Source organism: Mirounga leonina, unplaced genomic scaffold, assembly GCF_011800145.1.
Source record: "Mirounga leonina isolate KUSES-001 unplaced genomic scaffold, KU_Mleo_1.0 Mir_201, whole genome shotgun sequence".
In the NCBI taxonomy this organism is placed as follows: domain Eukaryota; kingdom Metazoa; phylum Chordata; class Mammalia; order Carnivora; family Phocidae; genus Mirounga; species Mirounga leonina.
Genome location: NW_023270504.1, coordinates 25,746,648 through 25,763,743, shown reverse-complemented (window position 1 = coordinate 25,763,743; position 17,096 = coordinate 25,746,648). Strand labels below are relative to the sequence as shown.

The 17,096-nt window shown below is 50.4% G+C and overlaps 1 protein-coding gene across 1 annotated transcript in view; it reads right to left on the bottom strand.

Annotated features, from left to right (window-relative positions):
• The window catches only part of ANO2 (anoctamin 2), a 361,482-nt gene that overhangs the window by 46,682 nt on the left and 297,704 nt on the right, over positions 1-17,096 (bottom strand). The window contains exons 19-21 of the mRNA XM_035027854.1: positions 3,856-3,967; positions 1,833-1,890; positions 1,590-1,690 (exon numbers count right to left, since the gene is read on the bottom strand). Coding sequence (XP_034883745.1) covers positions 1,590-1,690; positions 1,833-1,890; positions 3,856-3,967 — 271 coding nt within the window. The remainder of the gene's footprint in view (positions 1-1,589; positions 1,691-1,832; positions 1,891-3,855; positions 3,968-17,096) is intronic.

Genomic DNA, 17,096 nt, shown 5'->3' with positions numbered 1-17,096 from the left:
TCACTGAATGTCAGAGCTGAAATGAGAACACCTCAGAGATGATTCTTATGCCATCATTTTCATCAAGAGAGGAGGACAGCAAGACTTAAAGAAGTGACTTGCCCATAGCTTTATGGGTCCCTGTGCAATTGCCATCAATTAAAGTGTGGCATATTAAACACGCATCAAGCATAAACAAGAAAATTTAGCCTTCAAGGCAAATAGCCATGTGTTAATTCATCTGTTATGGAGCCGATGGAGTTGATGGGTGGGGGGACATGCCAATACATTATCCAAACATATGCCTGAGCTCTTGTCTCTCTTATCCTCTATAAAAGGCCTCTGGGTCCAGAGTGAATGGACTAAGTGGTAGAGCAGATGTCCAGGGATGAATAAATCTCATGCCTGCAAGCTGTGTACAATTCCATCCAGAGCAGAATAACGACACACTGGAAGGACAGGTGTCTTCCCCAGATGTCTGAAGGAGAATGGAGACTTTCCTTTGTAGCAGGAGTGGATGGGCTGGTCATGTAGCTTCAAAGGAGCCAGATGGGGCTTTGGTACATCTTTTCTTGGTCTGTATATTTTCTGGATGTTTATCCATAACAAATGTGGTCTCTCTCTGAGATGGTAAGCTCCTAGAGAACGGTGGCCATGTGTTTCACCAGCTTCGCTCGACTATCACTGAATGACTTTCGATCAGAAAGCTGGGAACAGGGCATACTTTCAGAGGGCGGAGTTTCTCAAAAGTGATCACTTCCTGACTGATGACTAGAGGCTGGCTTAAGCAGGGAGGTGCAACAGGATGGCCAGACACGACATTCTTACCCATCCTCCTCCTATAAAGGCACATACTCAAGGGCTACCCGCGACTGTCTCGGAGTGAGGGCAGAAAAACACCCAAAGCATTGAGCCTAAGGAATGGTACGTGAGCACCAAAAAGCAATAGAAACGCAAGATGGAGGAGGGGGGTTACATTTTTCTTTGACCTGAAGGTAGATTTTCATTATTGAGTTTTCATTTCTTTTAGATCCAGTGCCTATGAGTCACCTATCTCCATGCAACACCTCACTGAAAGAGGTCCTTCTATGAAATTTGTATCAAACCATGTGGGAGGGGATAGAAGATCCACGTGAAGATCCAGTCTGAGCTTTACCAGCTCTGCATCCTTCCCCTCCTAAGATCACATATCCCACAGCTTCTTAGAGATTGCTCTAAATTATTACACAGTATTTCAAACTTTCGTATTCATTTATATCCACCATAATGAGAGTCCTTTTTTACTAACTCAGTGGGAGGACAGTGAGCATTAAACATACTTTACACTTTGAGGTCCGAGCTACCTGACTCCTAGTTCTGCCACTTGGTCCTTAGGTTACTGAAGCAAGTGCTTATTAATCTTTCTAAGCTTCAAACCTCCCAAATCAGATCGGCAAACAAGGCTTGTGGGAGGGGCCCTGCCTCATGGGGAGAATTATTGTCAAGTGGACAGAGGAGTAAATAACCAGGCTCTCTGAGAAGAGGAGGCCGGGAACACCCTGCTGGAAGTCTGGCCCTGCTGGGCTAGGCCCTGGTGGCAAGCGGAGAGGGAAGAGGAGTTCATTACATACGGGACTCCAATCTCAAAGATGTTGTTCTGGATCAGCTGTTTCCCCAACATGATGATGCTGAGCTGAATGCAGAGCTCCATGAGGCAGCCCCCTGGAGCACACTGCCCGGAAAAGAAGATAACGGAGGATGTGGTTAGACCAAGCGGAGCTCAGAGAAGCAAGGGCAAGAAGTGAGGCATGCTGCAAGGGGGGACGGCGGGGGCCAGGGGTGCACGGGGACACCACCAGCCGGACCGTACTTGCCTCTTCCATGCGGTAACCGTCGAACACGTAAACATAGCTTCCAGGTCTGCCCACGAACCTGAAATCCAGAAGCGTGGGAGAGTTAGGGAAGGGGAAGGCAGGGCTGCTAGAAGGCCTGCCTTCTGAGTGGAAGAGGCACCGCCCAACAGCCTCCTGGAAAGAACTGGCCAGGGCAGGGGCCAACTCACCCAGGGGTGGGCGTGGACACTGCGTTATTGGCTAGCTGTCACCTGACCATCGAGGGTTCACCTCTTAACCCGAGTTCCAGGGGACAGGGGCTGAGGCTGGGGCTGGTGTGCGCCTGGGAAGGTCCTGTGTATGGGCACCTGTGACAATTTCTGAGCCTCAGTGCCACGAGGTTTGGATTATCCCTAAATGTACTATCTGTGCACCTTCCTCCCTCAACCAATGTTAAGAATTGAGTTCTGATCGAGGCTCCTCGGTGGGAGATTCTGATTTCCCAGGAAATGGTCCTACCCATCTATTTAAGGCTCAGCTCAAATCTTTCCTTCTCTGTGAAGTCTTCTGTCTCGGTTCACAATTAAGTATTTCCCGGGCACTTTCTTTATACTTCTATGATAGCAACTCATTGCATGTGCTGTAGATAAGACCATCTCTTTCAATAGACCACAGATTTATCTAAGGGTCGGGACCCTATTTTTTGGCCTGAAATATCTATGTAGGAAATTTGCTATTGATATTAAATCTAGAGTGAAAGCACCAGTGGAGTATATACCCATTAATATGGATAGTCTCTCTGCTACTATAATTTTATACGAGTCAAGGGCAGAGATCCCAGGAAGGGGGTTGTGGTTTGTGTCACAAACCTATTTATAAGAAACTATCAAATATGCACAATAATAGCTCTTGCTATGGAGGCCTGCTTGATGAGGTTTTAGTGCTAAGGAAGCTTTTCTGACAAAGTTAATGCCTACTAGGAAATCTCCTTATAGGTAGCCAACTGATCTAATTGTCAGAAGTGATTTTACAGCTAGACACATTGCATAATAAAGAATCTGACTGGCCTTTGTTGCTGGTTCTTGGAGAAGCCTCTAAATCCTTAGAACTTCCCCCTAGGATTCTCTTTGTTATTGATAGTTGGGATCTTGAGACTATACCTAAATTTATGCTAATGAGATCACTCAGGATGGGGGAGGCCATGCCACAGAAACCAACTGTGTGATTAGAGGGTTGGGCCTTTCATCCAGGTAGTAGCAGCCTGACCTCAGGGGATGGAAGGGGGGCGGAGGCTGAGCTCAGTCACATGGTGAATGCTTCAACCAATCACACCTACGTACTGCAAACTTCCAAATTCTGGGCACGGAGGCTTGGATGAGCTTCCTGGTTGGTGGGACACATCAACGTGCCAGGAAACTAATGCATCCTGAGGACCTGGAAGCTTCTGTTTAGGACCCTCCTAAACCTCACCCTATGTGCCTCTCCCACTTGCTGGTTTGCATTTGTACCCCCTTTCTACAGTAAAACTGTAATTTTAAGTACAGGACATTCCTGAGTTCTATGAGTCATTCTAGAGAATTAGCAAACCTGAGCAGTTTGCGGCTGTAGCCAGTTGGTCTGAATCATGAGTGGCATAGGAACTCCAGAGCCTGCAGCTAGTGTTTGGAGGGAGGGCAATCTTGTGGAAGACTGTGCCCTTAATCTGCGAAGTCTGTGCTAGCTCGGGGTAGCTGGTGTCAGAATTGCATTGCAAGACCTATGAGCCATTCACGAAACCTGAAATTCCTTCTTATCTCATGCTCAAAGTTGGGAGGTCAAGATTATTCTAAGACTCACCCTCTGGGGCCCAGGGTCAAATCCCTATAGTTTCTCTGGTTATCAGAATCCAAAGATTCTAATCCAAAATGACATAATGCTTATGCCACCGCTTCACAAACAGTACAGTGGGGATGGAGATGGGGAATGGGACTGAGAGTGTGAACTGACAGTGGGGACAAGTTGACTCTGGCGGGGACCCAGTCTTAGGGACAAGTTGCACTTCCATGTGTGAAACCATTATACTCACCTCCCCTTGAAAAAGGCCACATAGAAGATGGGTGAGTAGGCATTGACAAACTTTAGCAAGAAAGCTTTGAGTATCAGGCGTTCTTCAAAAGTCTGTTCTGTTTTGGGAACCTCTGAAAGAAAAGAGCAAAGCTGGTAAGACTGAGAGACAGATTTTCACCTCTTCAGAGTTTTAATCCTGACTACATGAACCATTGTCTCTCGGCTCTCATTCCTTCAGAGTAGAAACCAAGCGATCTGTCTCTGGCACATTAGAACTGAATTCATCCGGGAGGTCCCAAATGGATTGCCAGGTACTGTGAAGCCACAGAAGGCAAAGGGTACACAGAATCATCACCTTTCTCCCTCCACTTCCCTCCTCTTATCCACTCCAGCAGCAGTTTCATGCTGTACTCCTGTAAGGGGGATGTGAGCAAACAGAACTTCCTCTAACCACCCTCACCTCATCAAGGGGAACGCAGTTTTTAACTGTGTGATTGCCACTTCCATAAGATTTTATTTGAACCAAAGTCCCTGATGAAAAAGACTTGTTAACCAATGAACTACAGTCAACAGGCAGCAAAGACTTGTCTTGGGTACCATGACATTTTTCCTCTTTCTCGCCTCCTTCATTTCCAGCAGGAAAGCCTGCATCTGTATGCTCTTTGGATAGACTGGGACACCTTATACTCACTCGCTCAAATGATGGAGAATCATCAAATAAGTGAAACGAACATAAGCCTAATGTCTCAAACTCGGGGGTCACAGCCCCAGCGAGTCCTGTGAGGTTCAAAGAGAGGAGTCAGCTCATAATTCCCCCAAGGACCCTAAGAAACACTGGCAGAAACCTCACTGATGCCTTCAGAAGACTCGAGACCCATGGGATGTTCTGGTGGACAACAGGGCACAGTGTTTGCTGGGGATTCACAGATTGTGACAAATGGCTTGGCAAAGATAGGAGGTTATAGGGCCACACTTCAGGGGCAGAAAGAAAGCACTAGCCTGTATCATGCGCACTGATAAATATCACCCGAAAGTGTGCTGAGCACAGGGCCAAAGTATCAGGACCATGCCAGCCAGGAGGTTCTGTGTCCAGATGAGGTTGATGCATGGACCCATCTGACTTGTCTGCCCACCTGACTCACACACAGCTTTAGTAGCAATCTTTGGAAAAGTGGATGCAAAATTCTGTTCCCTCTCCTGATATTCCCTTCCTTGTCCCATCCCCTATGTACAAATCCTTCACATCCTTTAGCAATCAGATCAAATGTTGCCTGTAATCTCCTTCCCAAAGACTTCCCCGATGACTTCAGATGGTAGTAATCTCTTTTTCTTCTATAGTATTTTATATTTCTCCTTATTAATTACCTACTTCCATGCCCTCTGAAAATCACAATAGGAGGTTTCATTGGTCTTCTGTCTTAGTTGGGGTTACCTGCTACGTCAAGAAGTAAGTAGTTTATTTTGGAAGTGCTCCCAGGAAGCTTTGGTGAGGGAGTGGGGTAGTGAGACAGAGAGGAGAGGGAAGGCAGCACGCATGGGTTCTGAACAATTGAAGGCCACAGGCGACTGGGGCTCAGTCCCCCTGGGGACCTTCTAAGAGACTCTGAAACACCCCTCATAATTACTACACTGAGGAGTGAGCAAGTGGAGTCCCTCATTGGGTGAAGGGTACCGCTGGACTTGACTCCCCAGCACTTCCGCCTTGTCGTACACATGGGCTGAGCATGCTCACAACCGGAAAACGCCTGCAGGCAGGGAGCGGCGGGGACCTCCAGGGACGCCAAAGGAATATGTGTGCTGTACCGTAGTGTCTGCTCCAAGCTGCTCCACGCGTGGCATTACACCCAGGCGCGCACACCTGCTAACTCGTTTCCTCCTTACCTACCTATGTGAGGGCGTAGCGCATCTCACTTTTACAAAGAAAGGCAGCTGAGGTCCAGAGGGGTGACAGCCTTGCTCTAGATCATACAGGCCATAAGTTCGGGTTACAAAAGAGTTAAGGTCTGAACCCAGATCCACCTGTCTCCAAAGATGATGTTTACTCCACCACAATGTGAAATCAGGACCTTGGACTGCTGTCTCCATCAGACCTCCTCTTTCACCTCCCCACCCTCCACCCCCAGCCCACATGATATGTACCTAAGAAATATTTGTGAGCGGTCAGGTCACAGGCATTGAGCACCAGCTGCATGTTGCCAGGGTGAACGGCGACTCCACACTTCCTGCAAGGAGCTTCATTTACCAAGGTCTCTGGGAGAGCCTTTTGCAAACTGCCAGTCTTTTCAAGATTTAATCTGTGAGTGGCAAAGAATCCTACCCCCTCTCGTCATGACCAAAGGGGATCTTAGAGAGAAAAATGCTGTATTTCCATGACCTGTTTTCCCACACAGCACAGTGAGCCCCTCATTCATTTGCAATCTTAGAACATAGTCCTGAGTATAAAGGATGATGCCCAATAGCATCAGCGGTGGTCCAAGCACGAGCAGAGACCCGAGGAGACTGTCGCAGGCAGACGTCAGCCCATGGGGACCCTTGGCCCTGGGAGTGGCCTTGAGAACCAGAAAGCTTAGAGATGCCATAGTGCTACTCTCACATTTGCAATCCTGGCCTCAACTTCTGCCTAAGGCCTGCGGAAATGAGGCCTATTCATCCTCTAGTCATGTCCTAGCCCCCATGAACCCTAAGAAACATGGTGTCACCCCTGGGCAGCCAGCAACACTGAAAACTGGTTCATTCTCTGAGAACCCCATCATCCTGAAGCCTACTTTAGTTTGCTTATGCTTTCTAACAGTCCTGGAGGCCCTGGCAGGCCATGCTGAACCTACAGAGCACCCAGTCATGCTATTCTTGGCTCAGCTGTATGTTGAGGGGAGTGACTACTTGCTTGTTTTGCTCCAGAGATGGCCGTAGGGACAGATTTTCACATCAGACACACCTGACTTCAAATGCAGAATGTAGGTAGAGGACTGAACTTATATAGAAAGGATACCGACATCTCCCTCACAGGTTGTTGAAGACAGGATAGGATGCTTATAAAGCCCTCAGCCAAGAGCTTGGCAAGTGCTGGACCTCAATAAACGATAGCTCCTGTTGTCCTAAACAGTGTCCTCTGATGCCATCACCTCCTCCAAGCTGGCAGCCCTGCTTTCTGCAGCACAGTTGGGCCACCTGTGGCCAGGTGTTTGTGCACATCTCTAACCCCTAAAGTTCTGGGCATTGTTTCCATGCTGATGAATGAGCGCTTTCTACCAATCAGAGGAAAGGATAGCTAGTAGGTGACCCTGCTGGCACATAGCTGGGAAGGTCTAATCAAAACAGCCCCTCTCCCCACCTCCACAGAACTCCCAGCCCATGCTTCCTGACGTCCTCTAAACATGGGAAATAAACATTGTCTGCTAGGGAACCTAGAGACATTTTCATAATTTTATAGGAGATGAAGCTGGAACAGTCTCCCATGATATCCCTCAGCTGGCAGACAGCTTTGTGGTTTTCTCCTTCCTGCCACGCGTAGAGGGCCACGGGCACAGTCCCATGAGCTAGAAGTCCAGCCAGTCCCACACCGCCTTGCCCAGCAAGCACTTGGATGATGGTCTGTACTCACCACTCACAGTGAACACTGAGACTTCTTTAGTTTATGGACATAAGCAAAGCCCCACAGATATTTCACCTGTAAGGGCTTTTCCCTCCCTGCTACAAAGTCTGCCCAACCAAAAGGCCAATGTGTCCCTGTTTGACTTATGCTTCTCAAGTCTTCCCTGGGCTCAAGATCCACATCCCTTTCTTCAGTCTGATTCCTATTTTCCTTGACAAAAGGAAATAATGCTGAGGCCCAGGAAATGCCTGCCACCCATTTCTAAGGTCGCTTTCCATTTTAAGATCTCCTAACTCCGAACCACCAAGTGGCCATTAACCCTGGCTCTCCCCAGCCTGCCACCCTGGCCCCGCCACGCACAGTGTGGATGGCGTTCCCACAATGAGCACAGTCAGGTCCGCCTTCTGCTGGGCCACGGCTGACACTAGATGTATCAGACTAAGCACATTTATTGAATGAATGAATGACATGACATGACATGACATGACATGACATGACATGAAAATATCATTTAGAATAGCGAAAAAGTATTTATCATTTACTAAAAATTCCCTGTGGGTATGAAATCACAAGAAAGCAATAGCCGAAAGAGAGTGAAATCTCCCTCATTTCAATTTCATTTAATTAATTTAAATTTCCCTATCTTATCCATGAGATAAGAGATGGGGGTATTGGAGTTAGATGCAGGACCTAGAAGGGCTATAGCCCTTGCCATGGGAGGGGCAGAGAAGGACAGGAGGTGAGGCAGAGCCCCTGCCAAAGAAGAAAATGTGAGTGATGGGGGAGGGGTGGAGGCGCCCAGCAGAAATGTTCCTTAACTTCCCTGTCAAAAAAAGAAGGAAGGGGGGAGGAAGGGAGGGAGGGGGAGAGGGAAAGAAGAAGGAGGGAGGGAAGGAAGGAAGGAGGGAAGGGAAAGGAAAGGGGAAGGAAGGAGAGAGGGAGGGAGGAAAGGAGGAAGGGAGGGAGGAAGGGGGAGGGAGGGAGGGAAGGAAGGAAGGAAGGGAGGGAGGGAGGGAGGGAGGGAGGGAGGGAGGGAGGGAGGGAGGAAGGAAAATTTTTCAGTGGGATTTTGAGCCTTTGCCCAGTGTACCCAAGGCAGCCAATTCAACAGTAACAATCACTCCTTGTCTCTCATTTTAAAATATTTGGGGGATAAGAAAATTAAAACTTGTGTCACCCAAAAATGAGTAATCAGGTCTAAGGAGCTGAAAATTTGGTAAACTTGTCTTGTAAATGTGGCTAGAAGGGGATTAAGGACGAGGTACAAAGAGGCACGTGTATTTGATTTTCTTTTATAATCTCCTTTGAACTCTTTGTGCTCAGATCTCCCAATCCCTGCAGGAATTTCCTCCAAGTTCTTGGGAAAGAGAATCCAATCCTTTTGGGATGCTTTGCTCCAACTGGAAATGAGTGGCTCCCTTCCTCTATGCTGATAAATCATGGGCCTAGTTATTATTTATTAGTTTTAGTTCTAAAAACAGCCTTTGTCTGTGCTCTTAGGGCCATGAGCCACCATAAATAATGGGCACTTCCAATAAACAATCCAAATCCACTTGATAGGCCACTAAATCAGCTGGATGCCCCCACCTCAGAGAAGCTCTGCAGCCCCGTTCTGGGCTTTGCTGAGCCTTCCAGGGAACACCCCCCAGCCCCCCAGGGACGCAGATAACTGGGGATGGGGGTGGGGGTTATCAAAGCCCGGAAGCTCCAGTTGGACTACTGGATCTCTCTCAGCAGCCAACACGAGGAGCCTCATCCGTCTACCACAGAGACTACATGACTCAAGAAATAGAACAAGATTTCCCAGAGTCCACTTGGGATGGGGATGATGTCTTCAGGCCAAGCATAATCCGCAGTTCAGGCCACTGGCAGGACGCCCTCATAAGACACAGACCTCTGGAGTGGGCCTAAACCCAGGAGAAAATGGCCCAGAGCCTCGGGCTTCATAAAACTCCAAACACAGTGCCTTTAGATTGTGATCGCTACAGGGGTATACAGGAGGGGAGTCGATGTGAAGAGCGTGTGAGCAGGTAGAAGGCAACCCCTCTCCACCCTTATTCACTCCTGAAATCCCACGTCCCCCAGAAAGTCACCCCGTGTTGATTAGAGGCCTTCTGAGGGTTTCACCAGCAGGTCGGGACGACCTACTGAAGCAGATTTCCAACAGAGGGCAGACTCTATCCAGGACCAGAAGGGCAACTGGATAGAATTCCTGGGCCGAGCCACTACATAGCCCCCTTTTCTCTTAAGTGTTAAACCTCTGGAGCATTGTGTCATGACAAAATATGAGTACAAATGACCCAGCTGTAAACTGCCTTGGAAAATAATTAGTTTGAAAGCCCAAGTTAGTCCCAGGGGGCCAGCTCAGAATTCAAAGTCCCCAGAGCTCCATCTTAATCATATGGAAACAGCATGGCCCGCAAGAGGATGCCAGCTGCAGGATCTGAATTTTCGAGGAGGAGCTCAGCATCACTGGAGCCCCCAAGAGCCCAGCCGGCGCAGATATAGCAAGGGCGACAAAACAAGATGAGGAGATGTCCAAGCGTGTATTTCAACTAGTACCAGCCCTGGCCTGAACCTCTGGGGCTCAGTCAGAAGGCAAAGATGCCTGCTTCTCTCTCAGGGCAGATCAAGCTTTTGCAAACAGCAATGTATTCTGACAGCCCTACCATCTGGCCTTCCCTCTATTTGTGTGTGTGTGTGTGTGTGTGTTTGTGGGGGCGGGGGTAGGTGTGTCTCAGCCTCTGTGTGTGTTGATGTTGTTGCCTTGTTTGTGCCATTGAGAGGAAGGGAATCCATAGGAAAAGCCAGCCAGCTGGGTAATTTAGCTGCCCGCCCATTGCCTAAGGGAGCGGAGAGCCCCAGAACTGGAGATTAAGGATGGGTGTTCCTGAGATACTCCTGCAGCCCAGAGAGTGTCTTCGTGCAAGGGATCCCCCTCGTAGAGTCAGGAAGATGACTCGGGATCCCAGACAAACGGACGGGAGACCTACTGTGCTGTCTAGCAGCCTCGCCCAAGGCGACAGCACCCCAGGGCGCCTCATTTTAAGAAAGAAGGAGACTAAGTAGGCAGGGAGCACCTGGGAAGGGGGAGAGAAAGAGAGAGAGAGAGGAGAGATTGATGGACCCCGCTATGGGCCACCGTGTGCCAGGCACCGTCCAGGCACTCAACGTGGATTCCGCATCTGACTGTTGCAGCTGCGCTATGAGGACTGTCTCCCCACGGCACTGAGAGCAGTAGGGAGAGAACAGACAGGTAGGTAGGTGAGCCCAGTTTGCAACCACAGACACTCCTGTGACACCAGTGCATCATCTCACAAGCACACTGGTCTGGAAACCAAGCCCAGTGAGTGGGAAGGGAGTCATGCCACCTTAGCCCATCTCCTCACCTCTTCCCAGGGAAGGCAGCGCAGAGGGAATGGTTTATCTTTTTCATCCTTTTTTTGTTGTTGTTCAACAAATGTTTCTCAAGGGGCTATTATGTGCCAGGCGCTGGGCACTGGGAATAGAGGGGTGGCCAAACCAATACGCTCCCCGCCCCGTGGACTGAGAATCTAGAAGAGGGGCGCAGACAAATGTACCACTCTGGAGAGCAATGAGGATAAAAGGCAGGGAGAGAGGGGAAGAAAAGGGGGCAGGAAGACAGTTTAGTCAGAGTGGTCGAGAAAGGGCTCTGGGGAGCTGACCTCTCAGCTGAGGCCCCACGGATCCTGCAGGGGTGGCAGCCTCGGAAGGGCTGCGGATGGGAGAGATCTACGGATGTCCAGGGAACGGAAAGGCCCAAGGGACTGGAGCATTCTGAGCAAGGAGAGAGCATTTAGTAGGCAGTAAAGCTGGAGAGGAAGGCAGGGGCGGGTCAGTGGGCCTCCACAGGCCACAGGAAGGACTTCAGATCTCACTGGAAGCACAATGGGAAATCGCCTTGGGGTTCTACAGAGGGAAGGGATAGAGCAAGATTAGATTTTAAAAGGATCACAGAAAATGAGCTGTGGATGTGTGTGTGTGTGTGTGTGTGTGTTTAGTGGGGGGGACAGTCGTAGAAGCAGAGAGACCAATGAGGAATGTACAGTGGTCCAGGCAAGAGATGACCAATATTAGGATGGAACCTGTGAACAGTGGTCAGATCTGGGGTATGTCTGAAGGTGGAATGGGCCATACTTAACAGACTGGAAATCTAGGTGTGGAAGAAAAAAAAAAAAGAGAGAGAGAGAGAGAGAGGTAGGTCCAGGACGACACTCGGGTTTGGGTACGAGCATTTGAGTGGTTGGTGGTTCCAGTTACTGAGACAGAAAATAAATGCGTGAAAGGTAACAGGTTTGGAGGAAAAAATTAAAAGCTCAAAGTTGGACACACGGAGTCCTTGGACCTCCTTGCTTTTGTCCCCCCGGGGTCATGCCCCCAGCGGGAAGGAGCTTTGCACCAACTGCAAACCATCCTTCAAAGCACCCAGCCAGCTTCCAGCTTCAAGGAACCAGAGCCTCAAGCAAGTCGCGGCCTCAGGCGGACGGTGCACCGGGTGATATCCCAAGTGCTTCCTGCTTCTGGTCTTCTGTGTCCCGTGACACAAGTCACAAGGCTGTAACAGAAGAACAGATGAAGACCTTGGGCTTTTCGGTCCCAGTGTTCCCAGACAAGTGATTTCCTTTGCCAAGCCTCACTGTCCCAATTCCTAAGATGGGACCTTCCTTAAACATCTCTTGTAAAGACTGAGGGAAACCAAGTATGGGGAGCACCAAGCAGAGAGTAAGGGCTCAGACGTCTGCTTTGACTAGTGTAGCAAAGCACTGTAGCAGGCATTTAATCTGGGTGTTAGTGAAAATCCTTAGTGAGAGAGATGCCAGCAAGTGACCGAAAAATCTCTGACAGAGTCCTCTTAGAAGGTTGGGGTGGGCATCACTTGGGTTAGTGAGGGTCCCTGGAGTCGCTGAGGGTAACCTCTCTCTGAGGGAGATGAAAAGGGGTAGCATCAGACCTACTGTGTTGTGCAAGTTGAAGAGGACAAGCTGTAGGCTCCTTAGGTGGATTTCTAGGGCGAGAAGGGAGGGCATCCTGGAGATGGGGGTGGAGGTACATAAGAGTCCCTGAAAGCAGGGGACCCTGACAGCTACAGCCCCCTCCTCACTGAGCTTACTCTGGAGGGGAGGATCATCCTCCCTCAGGAGCAATGGGCTGCCTGGGACCTGCAGTACGGAGCGACCCTCTCACCGAGGGCCCAGCTTCTTCTGTCAGATGGGACAGGGCAGGCGTCCAGCAACAATGGTGTGCAGCAGTGAGACCCGAAAGAGTGAAGGGCCGGACATACTGCAGGTGTTTCCCTGTTTAAACAAGGATGTTGGCCTGACCGCCTCTACTAGTCAAGATCCCAGCAGGAAACAGAATTCACCTCAGATGGTTCAAAGGACGTGCATCTAATGAAGCTTCTCTTAGAGCGGCGGAGGGGTGAAAAGAAGACATGGTGTCCCTGGAGCCCAAGAAGGACCGTGAGGGAGGACTCATCCCGTAGAAGCCGTGGTTAGGAAAGGAGGCAGTTCTCCCAGAGATGAGGGAGAAGCAGGGGAGACCTACCCCCAACTCCCTCTCCTGCCCGCTAGGCTTCCTCCTCTCCCACGGCTTCCTGTCGGCTGGACCCAACTGGAAGTCAGAGTCGGGGACCCCCTGTGATACCACCTGCTTGGGGCTTAGGGGCACAGGACGTGGTGGAGAAGGGGGGAGAAGGGGTCTGGAGGGAAAACACGGCAAACAGACAATGCCCACCATATTCCTTTCTCTTCTTGTGGCTTAAGTCTTGAGTCAGGGTTCTGAGAAACCCCAAAGGAGAGGAATATATTGGACTTCTGCTAACAGGAGAGAGGAATGCTTCCGCGATTAACTGGAAACATGAAAGAGACATGTTCATAGTTACAGCTCAAGTTTGGGAAGGAGTTCTTGCCAGTTGTATTAAACTATTATAAGTAGCACGTTCGTAATCATGGTTTCCTGTAACTGGAATGAATTGTGCCATGAACTTGGGCTATAACCACAATCAGGTCTCTCTTATTATTAGCAGCAGCCTCCCATGGTCCTCGTCCCTCCCAGACAGCATTCACAAGACTTCACGCCACCCCCAGACAATGGCAGGATCCCCTCATGCCACACCCTTCCCCTGGCTGCACTGACAGGCCGGCAGGAGGCTCTTCCCCCCCCCCCCCCCCCCTCCCGCCCCGTTGCCTGAGGCCACCCAGAGAGTCAGGAACTGGCGGCAGAGCACGAATACGACCCCCGCAGATCTGACTCTCAGGCCAGATTTCAAATTCCCAGCACTACGGTCTCCACCCGCCCCCACCCCCCACACTGGGAAGGCACACGTCCTGGCCCACACGCATCCACACGCGTCCACACGTATCCCTGCTGTGAACATACGATCCCGAGCAGGCTCAGGCTGCAGTGAAGCCGACTCCCTTTGTCCCAGTGCTTGGAGCCAACAAAGTAGCGCTTCCCCCTGACTCTGAAAACACACATTGTCCACATTTGATGGAAAATTAGATCCATCCGTGTATGTCCAAAATGTTCTTCAAAGAATTTTTGATATCCTGGCAGCCTTTGGTACTGAGCTTCCTCTCCCTTTTTTCTTTCCCTCCCTCTTCTCCTTAGTTGTAATAGATCGGCTTTCCCTGGGGACAGCTTAGAACTGGATACAAAATTTTAAACTGAGGCATTTCAATTCTTCAAAAAAAATTTTTTTTAGTTTAATAAAGCATGTAGGACCCCAAAGTCTGTGAACCTACGCAGGTGTCCTCATGCACACGGGCCTAGGAGGCAGGTGACAGTGCACACAGAGCTGGCTCCCTCTGAGTCTCCCTGCCCCTCCCAAGACCCCTACCACCTGACACCCACATGGGTGGGGGCGTTGCCCTGTAAACCATCTGGAGCCTCTCATGGTGTTTTCCTTTCCTTTTTCAATACCTCTAAACTTCCCTGAGGACAAGGACGGCTACATATTACCAGACAGTAGAGTGTCAGGGTCTCAGCGCTGAGGCCTGACTCACCCCCACCAGCCGCAAGACCTTGGGCCTGTTCTTCATCTCTCTGTGGCTGTCTTCTGACTCTAAAATGGGCATGTTAAGACTACCGACGCCCTTGGGGCTGTTTTGAGGATTAAGTATATTGATAAACAGAAAGTGGTTAGACCAGTGTTTGGCGTGCGCACGTGCATGCATGCGTGTGCGTGCGCACACACACACACGCACACACACGCGCACACACGCGCACACACGCACACACACACACATACCACTAACCATGTGCTCACGCGTCAAGTTTCTAAAGCTCCTCAGGCTTCCCAGAAGAGCCATGAAAGCAATGACCAATTCCTGGCCCTACGGTGAAGATTCCATGGCATCATGTATGTCCAATGCCCACCAGTGCCCCATACACAGAGGTGGATGCTCCATTAACACCACCCCTCCTTTCGCTCACTTCCTGGCCCCACCTCAGTGGCCCCAGGGCGGCAACGCTGCAGGACATTGGCAATATTTAAACAACTCACAAACACAGCCACTTTCAGGAGAACTGGAGACTCTGACTTGACACACTCACCATTCTCTGAGCACCTACAAGAAGCCCAACCCTGTAACTGGGAGCGTGAAGGGTGAACGGCCCAGCTCCTCACACAACCAGCACTGTGCACACACACAGCTTTGGAAGGGAGAGGCAGAGGCGGCAGAGCTAGAGATGGAGACTGGGCCCAAGAAAAGCAAGCGGCTGGCATCCAGGGTATTCAGTCTAGAAGCCTGCTGTGAGCCCTGCCTCCCCCACCCTGCCTCCAGCTAGAAGAGTTCCCCACAACTAGAGTGCGGATAGGCTTCCCTTCCAGGCCAAGCCAGATCCAGGCCTACCTCCGTCAGCATCCTAAGACCCTGCGGTTTTCAGGAGCACCAGACATTCTGCTCCCTCTGTGTGGGCTCAGAAGCTTGCTGTCTCAAAGGCCTGGTATCTGCCTGTGTCCCAAGGAGGAAGCTGCTATGATCTGCATGTTTGTGTCCCCCCCAAATTCACATGTTGAAAACCTAATCCCCAATGTGATGGTATTAGGAGGTGGTGCCTTTGGGAGGGGCTCAGGCCATGAGGATGGAGCTCATACGAGTGAGATGAGTACCCTCATAAAAGAGGCTCCAGAGAGGCCCCTACTCCCTCTGCCAGGGGAGGACACAGCCAGAAGTCTGTGGCCTGGGCGAGGACCCTTCCCCAACCCTGCAGGCATCTTGACCTCAGACTTCCAGCCTCCAGAGTAGGAGAAACACATTTCCGCGGTTTATCCCACAGAGTGGGATTCTGGGATGGCAGCTGAACAGAGTAGGACCGAAGCATACCTCGAGCTCGTCTACTTGGTGACCCCTGTCACCTTGCTTCATCCCCTGGCTCCCAGGACATCTGAGCCCTGTCTGATTTGCCTGGGAATCCGATGTCCTGGACAGCTATTGCTTGTTTCCCATCCCAGGAGCCAGACCCTTTCCTAGAACGACCGTCTGAGACCCCTTTAAGAATGAACAGATCACTGGAGACCACCCTGTCCCACGCATTCACTGGGATCCTCAAACTCATCACTGATGCTGCTGAACCAGGCTACGCACCTTATATAGAGGGCCTTGGCCACCAAGGCCCCAGGCTTCACTCACTTTTCCCTCCACCAGATCACAGTGTGTCTTGCACCCAAGCCCATGACCATTGTTACATGGCAGCCAGGGAGACAATCACTGCCTTTATCTACCACGGCGGAGCCAACTCTTAGCAAATTCTGGGGTTTTTTTGGTCACAAATACTTGTGGCAAGAATGGACCTCAGATTGGCCTGATGTCTGGGCCTGCTGGGGGATGCTCCCAAGAAATCGGTATTCACCACCCAGCCTTGCAGGAAACACTTGGGAACTTGTTGGGGTTGTTTACACCAGCTGTTTGCACCTGGTGAGCAAGGCGGTCGTCACAGCCTCCTCATCAATCAGGAGATCCGAGGCAAGAAGCCAGACGGGTATTAAAGCCAGCGTGAGAATGGCAAAGGAAGCCCCTAAGCCTGGCAGAATCCTCATTCCATTAGGTGGCATTATTCACAGCTTTGTGTCCCAGGGAGGCCTGGGGGACTCTGCAGCCACCCCTCTACTGCAGGGGTGCTGGGCACCCCCACTGTGCATGGCCACCTCTGTCAGTGGGTTCACACGCACCCTCTGCCATTAAGGATGCGTCAAGTCTTCGGATGCCTTTGTTGCGTCTTTCAGTCACTGTCCCATCAGGACAACTTCACATTTACCTTCTTCATCTCAAAATCCCTTCAAATCCTCTGGTAAGTAGGAAATAATGAACGCATAAATGCTCACTGTAGCTCCCACTGTGGCTGGCAGGATGCCTAGCCTATGGGCATTCCTTGAAAACAAATTTTCAAATGCACAAATGAAGACAGAGATGGATTTAGCCAATAACTACATCAACAAAGTTGTGCTAAGATCTACTGTGAGGCAGGCCCCATGCAGGGGATACAAAGAAAATGTTAAGAGCGAGCAGCTGTCCTCCAGGGCTCTGCGGCCTGTTGGAGTCAGCAGCAGGGACCTTTCCCACTCACGGAATGTCCACGCACTTCTACACATTTTCCCGCGTCCTCACAGGCCGCTTCCAGCCAGCGTGCTGGTGAGCGGAAGGGAG